This window comes from Grammomys surdaster, unplaced genomic scaffold (genome assembly GCF_004785775.1).
Source record: "Grammomys surdaster isolate TR1022 unplaced genomic scaffold, NIH_TR_1.0 123065, whole genome shotgun sequence".
In the NCBI taxonomy this organism is placed as follows: Eukaryota; Metazoa; Chordata; class Mammalia; order Rodentia; family Muridae; genus Grammomys; species Grammomys surdaster.
Window position 1 is genome coordinate 1 of NW_021618413.1, and position 9,778 is coordinate 9,778.

At 44.0% G+C, this 9,778-nt stretch overlaps 1 protein-coding gene across 1 annotated transcript; it reads right to left on the reverse strand.

The window, feature by feature from the left end:
• Positions 1-1,856: 1,856 nt before the first annotated feature.
• LOC114636237 (zinc finger and SCAN domain-containing protein 5B-like) lies at positions 1,857-8,720 on the reverse strand. Its single transcript, XM_028784441.1, has 5 exons — positions 8,361-8,720; positions 7,232-7,447; positions 4,679-4,833; positions 2,720-2,725; positions 1,857-2,482 (listed from the first exon to the last, which is right to left on the reverse strand). The coding sequence occupies exons 1-5, from the start codon at positions 8,718-8,720 to the stop codon at positions 1,906-1,908; spliced, it is 1,314 nt and encodes a 437-aa protein (XP_028640274.1). The 3' UTR covers positions 1,857-1,905.
• Between the last annotated feature and the right edge of the window lie 1,058 nt (positions 8,721-9,778).

The following is a 9,778-nucleotide window of genomic DNA, read 5'->3' on the forward strand; positions in this document are numbered from 1 at the left end:
AATAATAATAATAATAATAATAATAATTGGATAAAAATTATACTATTTAATTAGATAACAGTAAATTATCTGGTGTATAGCTAGTATTTAATATTGTATAAGTAATTAATAATAAATTATTATTTACTATTGTGTCTGATGTCAAAGATCTGTAATCCTGGCTACCAAGAAGACTGAGGCTTGAGGATCCCAAGTTGAAGACCACTGTGGACCCTGTCCAGGACCCTGTTCCAAAATTTAAAAAAAGCAACAACTGTAAAAGCGGCTGAGAATATAACTGACTCAATAGAAACAATCTTTCCTAGAATCCACCAGTGAGGGATTGGAGGCACAGCTCAATGGCAGAGTACTTGCCTAGTGTTCTGAAGGTCCTAGGTTCTGAATGTCTAGTACTGAAAATATAGATAGGTACGTAGGTGGTAGGTATGTAGGTAGACATGCCGTCAAACGAGCTAAGAAGCAAACAAAGGAATCAAAGTTGGCTCATATAGCAAAAACAAGAAGCAATGAAGAGACTACTACAGGGACTGAAGAGGTAGCTCAACAGTTAAGAATACTGGCTGCTCTTCCAGAAGACCCAAGTTCAACTCCCAGCACCCACATGACAGCTCATTACTGTAACTCCAGAGGATCTGACACAGACATACATGTAAGCAAAACACCAATGTCTTTAAAATTTTCAAAAGAAATTTAAATATAAATAGAAATGATTCCAGGTAGTGTTTGGTACCATCTTCAAATGAGGTCATCCTGAGATAAAAGACCGTGACTAGATCATGTGACCATCTTCCTAAATTAACCATCATTATTGGCCATCTACCTGCAACAAGCATGACAACCTGAATTCATTCCCAGGGACCCACAATGACCAAGGAGTAAACCAACTCTCACAAGTTTCCCTCTGACCTGCACATACATGACATGCCACACAGACCCATGCACACAAGTAGGGAAAGGGGTTTCCTATTTGGTTCTTGATTGTGTCAATAAGAGAGATTGAAGCCAATTGCTAGAAGGGGAAAAGGTGGGCCTTCTGGGTCCCAGAAGGAGGAAAAAAGGAGTCTAGTGAGGAATCAGGTCTGCTACACAGTGGACAGGAGGAGAAAGCAGGCAGCCTGGGGTTAGTGTCACCAGAAGAAAGCTAGTCATGAGGGAGTGCTGCAATGTCGATGGAACTCCCAGATTCCCCCTTTTGGGGGATTGAGTTGTAGCTGGGGGAACAGGGTGAGATCATAAATCAGACTGTGGCATTTCTGGTAAGGGGATAACATTTTTTTAAGATATATTGTATGTATATGAGTACACTTTCACTGATCAGACACAGTACAACTGAACATTAGATCCAATTATACATGGTAAAAAGTCACCATGTGGTTGCTGGGAATTGAACTCAGGACTTCTTTAAGAGCAGTGATCTTAATCACTGAGCCATAGCATGTTTTAAAGTTACAGGAAACACAAACACAGAATATTAGGCATGACGCCTTTAATCCCATTGCTCCAGAAGTAGACAGGAGGATCTCTGATCTAGAGAGCAGACAGGTCTACATAGTGAGCTTCAGGATAGACAGGGCTACATAGAGAGACCTTGTCTCTAAGTAAATAAATAAATCTATGAATAGATGAGTAACTTAAATGATAATTTTAATTTTAAAACATTTAATTTAAAATTAGTATGCATGTTCTAACCTTATCTCAAACAAATGATAACCCACAGGGCATAGTGAAAGAGACCACATCCACTAGGGGCAACCCAGCATCCAGTTCTCTAGAAAATTCTCTGGATTTCAATCTCAGTCTTTCCAGAAAAAAAACTGGATCCAGAATCACCCAGACCCCTTTCTCTTGTGGGTTTTCATGTGTCCCTTCAAAGTCCCCTGCTGTCGGAAATGCTTGTCACACTTCTTATCGAGTTTTGGGTTTCAAGTTGAGATGGATGCGGAAATGGACAGTGAGGTTGTCCTTGTGGCCTATGCATTCCCCACAATGCTTACACACATAAGGCTTCTCATTTGTTTGAACCCATCTGTGGCCCTGCAGGGTGAAACAGTGGGCAAACTTCTTTCCACAGACTGCACAGGCATAAGGCTTCTCCCCGGTGTGGACACGCTGGAGGACTCTCAGGGCTGAGGACTGTGCAAAGGACTTGTACAAATTGCACTTGAACCGTCTCTCTGCTGTGTATGACCTCTTGTGGAGGTCAAACTGAGACCTGTAAAGAAACCTCTTCTTGTGTTCAGTACACTGAAACCGAGCCTGGCCAGTAACAATGTTAACTTCTTCTACATGCTGTAGGGAAGCAGGCTGTATCCCATCTTCTGTTTTGCCAATATAGGAGAGCACTCCTTGGGAAGTGGGTATTTTGAAACCATGAAGACTCTGAAGATCTCTTTTCAAGTCTAATTCTCTTTCTAGAATATGGGTCAATGATGGCACAGCATCCTCAGTGGTGTCTTCTTGGGGCAACATGGCACCCTTTACTCTTGAGAGAACCAGCTGGAAGAGATTCCACACACAACATTTAAACTATTAGATGCTGTCTCAAAAAAAGTATTATATATATTTAGATTATGGGAGAATGTGCTATTCTAAGATAGTGGAGGTCATAGAATAATTTTTGGGTTGATTCTCTCCTGCCCACTTTACCCACTCATGCAGTACTTAAAGACCATTCTGCTTCCCAGAGGGACAGCAGGCACAGGTGAGTTGCACACAGTACCCCAACCTCCATTTTCTGGACCTGGCATCACCCTGATATCCTGAGAAAAATTGTGGGACCCTAAGATTGTCTTTGTTTCTCTGTGGAGGACTACCGGGGCCACAGAAACAACCAGATTGAAACCTGTCCCAACAATCCCTTGCCAGTGGGTCCACCTTGGGCACAACCAGCAGAGGTGACATGTGTTTGGTCACCTGGCTTCTATTGTCTGTCTCTGGGATTCCTGTGCTTTCCCAAGGACACTGGCAGGACCCCTCCCACTGGAGGCACACAGGGCAGGGGTCACCAGGAAAACCCAACTTGGAACACACAACTACTACCAATCCCATGCCAGTCAGGTCCACCTGGAGCTCATCTGGTGATGTGAGTTGCAGGGGTGTTTCAATAAACACACACACACATACATACACACACACAAACATAACCCATCATATAAACAACCTGATAGAAAAACTACATGATCATCTCATTGGAAGCTGGAAAAGCTTTTGACAAAATCCAACACCTCTTCATGTTAAAAGTCTTGGATATATCAGAGATACAAGGCACATACCTAGACATTTAACAAAAACAACAAAAACACAATATACAGCAAGCAATAGCCAACATCAAATTAAATGGAGGGGAATTTGAAGCAACTCAACTAAAGTCAATGACAGGACAAGGCTGTCCACTCTTTCCCTATCTCCTCAATATATTACCTGAAGTTCTAGCCAGTGCAATGAGACAGCTAAGTGAGGTCAGGTGGATACAAATTGGAAAGGACGACTTCAAAGCATTCCTATACGATGATGAGCTTATAGCACACATAAGCAACCCCAAAAATTCTCCCAGAGGACGACTACTTCTGATAAAGACCACCATCAAAGTGAATGGTTGCAAAATTAACTAAAAAGCAAACCCCAAAAAACCATGTGCCCTTCTTTATGAATGACAATGTCCTGAGCAAAACGTCAGGGAAACACCCCTCAAAATAGTCACAAATAACAAAATACATTGGTGTTACTCTAACTAAGCAAGTGAAAGACCTGAGTGATAAGCACTTCAGATAAAAAGCGACGGAAAGATCTCCCATGCTCATGGATAAGTAGGTTAACATTGCACAAATGGGTCATCTTACCAAACACAATCTACAGATTCAATACAATGTCTTTCAAAATGCCAACACAATTCTTTTACAAAACTTGAGAGAAGAATTCTCAACTTCACAAGGAATACTAAGAAAGCCCAGGGTGGCTTAAAAGAATCCTGTACAATAAAGGAGCTTTTTGGAGGTATCACTATCCCTGATCTCAAACTGTACTACAGAGGAAAGGTAATAAAATCTATATGATATTGGCATGAAAACAGGCTGATCAATGGAACACTATTGAAGACCCAGAAATAAGCCTCACACTTGTGGACACTTGATTTTTGACAAAGAACTCAAATTAATACAATGGAAACAAAACGAGCAAGACAGACAGACAGACAGACAGACAGACAGCAAGAAAGTAAGAGAGCAAAAAAGCAGGCAAGAAAAAAAATAATCTTCGCCAGGCAGTGGTGGCACACACCTTTAATCCCAGTACTTGGGAGGCAAAGGCAGGCGGATTTCGAATTCTGAGTTCGAGGCCAGCCTGGTCTACAGAGTGAGTTCCAGGACAGCCAGGGCTACACAGAGAAACCCTGTCTCGAAAAACCAAAAAAAAGATGCTACACTGTACCCAGACCCCCTCTTCTCAGAGATTAAGCAGATGGAGATGAGTAAAAGGGGGGGGAGGGGGCTCCAATTGAGATGTAGGTTGAATAAATAAATTAATGGAAAAAATAGTGGATGCAAAAAAAATTTTGAAAAAGTCCATTGCAACCATACCAGACTTGTCCAAACTCAACTCTGCTGTTGGCTGGGAACATCCCACCAACTCCCCAAGAGCACTGGACAGGCTAATAAGTTCCCAGTAAGTTCCCTCCTTGCACTCACCAGGACCCAGTGAGGAATGAGTGTCCTGACAAACAAAGGCAGATGTCTCCACCTCTTCCCAGTCAGAAACTGAGTCACTCCCCAGGCTCTGCTCAGGTCTCAGGTAGGCTGGCTGTCTCCTCTCAGGAATTACTCCCAAAGTGTCCTCTACCTTGAAGGGACAATTCAGATCAATTAATTATGGGTGCGTGTAGTTTACACACCCATGGAGAGATGGAGTTGAGTAATCTGTCTCAATCTGGTATACTAACTCTGTTTCGGTGTTGTGGGAATATTCATACTTCTAGAGCCCACCTTACTATCCCAGAAAAAGGAATATTTTTCTCTTATTTGTACATCTGTCCAAGTCACATCCTGGTTCTTCCTCCCAGCCCATGCTCTCAGAAGGAAGTATTTACAAATACCTTGGTCACAGAACTAGATTATTCTGACTAAATCATAACTTAAATTCTCTCAAGTATTTTGAACTACATTCTGCCATGTGGCTGATCACCTGTGCTCAGGTACCAAGCCTGCCTCACATCTTCCTGGGAAGCTCTCCCACACAAGCCTCTATTCCAGAACTCCTTCTGTATCCTGGGTACCCCACCTTCAATTCTACCCTTTTCTACAGTGCATAGGGTTTATTAATTGACAGGTGATGGGTCCATACAATACATAAGAGAGTCTCTGAACATACACCTTTCATTTATGTGTAACTAACTACCATACCTCTAAATCTCACATTGGTTGTTACTTGAATTTTCTAAAAACATTCCTTCCTGCTCTTGACTCTTCAAGCAAAATGCCTGTCAACCTTGGTGACACTAAGATTTAGGGCTAATGGGACTAGAGATGATATGGCTCAGAGACTAAGATCACTGACAGCTCTTGTGGAGGGCTTGGGTTTGCAACCAAAAGGAGGTTCACACCCACCTGTAGGTCCAGCTCCAAGGGGTCTGTCACTCTCCTCTCACCCCTGAAGACACCAGGCACGCACATGGTATACAGATACACATGCAAGAAAAATACCCACACATACAACAGGACAATATAATAGAGGACTGAATGACTCTGATGTGGAGGAGGTGTCTCCTGGTACAGATTGTGGACTTTTAGTGATAGACACTACCAGGCGGTGGTGGCGCATGACTTTAAACCCAGCACTTGGAAGGCAGAGGCAGGCAGATTCCTGAGTTCAAGAGTTCAAGGCTAGCCTGGTCTACAGAATGAGTTCCAAGACTGCCAGTACTACAGAGAAACCCTGTCTTGAAAAACAAAGCAAAAAGATTCTAAGAGGCAGACGTGGGGTGTGGGTAGGGAAGAAAGGGGTGAGACAATAGGTCAAGTGAAAGGTCCAGAGGAGGGGGATGGTGACAGGAATAAAGACAAATCTTAAGGACAGGACAGGAAAGGACAGGACAGGGCAGGACTGCTGAACTCATGAACTGAAAGCAGCTAGAGAGCCCTTTACAGCATCCAGCCAATCACCATTCCAGCAAGGAGTAGGAGGAACACAGGAGTCCCCGCCCCTAAATGAGGAGCTTATGGACACTTGATGGCTTTGCTGAGGGGGAGAGTTGGGGTTTTGGGATCACTGATAGATCTACCTCAATCCACAGAATGGCCTCACACCCAGGGCTGTATAGGTAGTACAAACTAATTCAGGGGCAGGGAGGTTAGTCTTCAAAGAAGGGCTCAGGTAAAGGTATGGATCTGGGGAGGTTAAGCAAAAGAATGAAGGGTGGAAAAGTAGACTTTCTTATAGCCTTCTGTCCCTGAAAGACTGCAGGAGAATGAACCGCCTTCATTCCTCACACCCAATCAGATCCAGTATTCTACTAGCTTTTTTCCTTTGCTTGTTCCCTGGTCTGTGGTACTAGAGCTCTGTCCAGGCAAGCGCTCTATAACTGAGAACCACACCCCTCCCCACTGGTGAATACTCTGCACCCCTGCTCTACCTCTGACCACCCTGCAGGACCTTGGACTTTTTTTCCTGGTTTGTTTGAAACAGGGTCTTGATGAGTTGCCCATGTTGTCTCTGAACTCTATGTAGCCCAGAATGGCCTCAAACCTGATCCCTTAGCTTTCCAAATGCCTTTCAGTCCAGGATAGCACCATGCTTTATCAGTGTGTGTTGACTCTGGCCTCACAGTTCTTGTTGAGAAAGAGTCTCGGCAGAGGCAGGTAGATTTCTGAGTTCCAGGAAAGCCTGGTCTACTGAGTGAGTTCCAGGACAGCCAGGGCTATACAGAGAAAACCTGTCTCAAAAAGAGAGAGAGAGAGAGAGAGACTCAATGTGTAGTTCTAGCTGGCCTTGAACTCAGAAATATTTCTCACACACATTCCACCTCAGAGCTGAGACTAAATGCTTGCACTGCCAGGCCTGCCCTTTTTGCTGAGCTTTCGTGAGTAGCAGACAGACAGGTCTTCATTCTGTACAACAATATGCATGAGACATGTATGTCTATGGTCAGTGTGTCTGACCCCAGCCATTGGCAAATCTCTCAGGCCTCCTGTCTTCCAGCTCCTTCTCTCAAATCACCCCAAGGACAATGACATGCATTCACCTGGCTGGTGGATGGCTCTTCCATTTCTGAGAGGTTCTGCAGCTCTGGGCTCTGCTGCTTCAGGCTGGCCTGGCCTCTGTTGAGAGACTCCGTCGTCCTACTTGATAGGTGCTCTTGGGACAAATCAATAGGATCCCATGTCTCCTCTGGGGCTTCATCCTTCCCAACACTGGGATCCCGAAGGAGGCATGCCTGTCCTTGGTAGTCGATTATGGACTGTGGGGAGAAAGGGAATTGGGGTGAGACTGAAGTAAGAGTCTGGATCTAGTTCTCCCAGCAAGCACTCTTGCTTCTGTTCCGACATAGCAAGGAAGTTTGGCTTATTTGCTAATCTGTCTTTCTGAGCATGGATTGGTCCACAAGGTCACACTTAGCTACACAGTGACTTGGGGACCGGCTTGGGCTACATTAGACCATGTCTCAGTAGAGAAAGAATCTGGGGCAGCAAGGTGGGAAAGAGGGCTCAGTGATTATGAGTACTGCTCTTTGTTCACTGACTGTTCAAGGTCACAGACCTGCACCAACAGAGTGGCTCCTAAATGTAACTCCCGTTCCAAGGGGACCTGATGTCTTCCTCTGGCCTCAACGGCATCATGAGTGCATAGAAACATACAGATTAAAACAACAGCACAACAACCTCAGCAACAAAGGGACTGGAGAGTTAGCTCAGAGAGATTGGTAGCAGGAGCTGCTTTCCCAGAGCACCCAGGTTCAATTCCCAGCACCGACATGGCAGCTCAAAACTGTAGTTCCAGTTGCAGGGCACTGGTACTCACACAGACATGCAGGGAAAACACATGAATATATAAAGCACATAAAATAAACAATAAATTAGAAAATAAAAAACATTGTTTCTATCCCCTGACTCAATGAGTTGATCATTGGTCTGTTAGATTGCACTATTTCTGATCTGGACATGCCCTTGGCCTCTAAATGAAGTTTCTGTGTAACCTTCACAAAGACAAACAAGCCCATAAAAGTCCCCAGAAGTTGTCATTTATCTCTTGGGAAGCAAACTCTCCCCTTGAGAGCCACACATTTAGGGCAAGATTCTCTACCGGCTCTGCTCCCAGGTCACCAAGCCCCCACAGCTGTCTTTCCCAGAGTGTACAACGGAACCTCTGCTTACCCACTTGTGGGATCTCCCTTCCCTCAGCATCTCTTCCAGGTCTTTGCAGCTCTTCACTCCGCTCTCCTTCACTAAGGCCTGCAAATCTAGTGGCATGCAGATTAGGTACTTCTCCAACACCAGCTGATCCAGGATCTCCTCCTTGCTGTTCAGGTCCGGCCTGAGCCACTGATGGCATAAGTCAGAGATCTTCCTCAGGTCCTGGACTGGGTCAGACTCTTCCAGTGGTTTGTATGCTCGGAACTTCAAGTGCCAAAAATCGGGATTGTAGTTTTCCTTTTGTCCGTGTTTTACCTGAGATGTTAGGGATAGTGGCTGCCCTGATCTGACAAGGCTGTCTGATGGCACATTCATATCCATATCTGTGATGACTATTCCCCTTGTTCTAGGAAAAATTTGAAGAGACTCCTGTGTAAACCAGCCTACCTGTTTGGCCTGAGAGACAGGCTTGATGTTGGTTCAGACACCTGGGAAAGCAAGAAGGAAGAAGATTAGTTTTATTCTGTTGCCTTCTAGATTTCATCATTTCTCAGAACATATCCTCCCGCAAACAGTTGTGGACATTCCCACTGTTTGTTAGGAACACACAAAATTGTTGCTGGTTGTGGTGGCACACACCCTTAATCCGGAATGCTTGTGAGGCAGAGGCAGTTAGATGCATGTTTGTTCAGGCTAGCCTGGTCTACAAGGAATGAGTTCCAAGATAGCCAGAGCTACACATAGAATCCGGTCTCAACAAAACAAAACAAAACAAAAGCTTTAATAAAAAAATTAATAATTATAAAAATTAGATCTAAATTACTTTTCAAGTATAGCTTAAAACTTGGTACTTGTTTGAAAATTTAACACAAAAGGTTCATAAAAAAGCATTTATAGCCGGGCGGTGGTGGCGCTCGCCTTTAATCCCAGCACTTGGGAGGCAGAGGCAGGCGGATTTCTGAGTTCAAGGACAGCCTGGTCTACAGAGTGAGTTCCAGGACAGCCAGGGCTACACAGAGAAACCCTTTCTTGAAAAAAAAAAAAAACAGAAAAAAAAGCATTTATATTGCATTACAAACTAATTACAACTTAATGTATTAGCTGTATAAATTAAATTAGAATTATAAGAGACTCTAAAACAAACCAAGAAACTAAAAAACACAGGGGTGGCTCACACCTCCAAGCCAGGATCACTGAGGAAGATGAGGTCATGGTCTCTATATAGACCAGGCTGGCCTTGAACTCAGAGACCTGGATGTCTTTAACTTCCAAGAGCTGAGATTACAGGTGTGTGCACTGTGCCTGGCAAAACAACAATAATAACTTTAAATACTAGTTATGAACATTTTATGTGGATCCTTACATTTTATTTGTTTAAAATGCATGCCTGTCTCTGTGCCTAGTACCCAGGGCCTTGAAGACTCTGAGAGTTGTAGGCA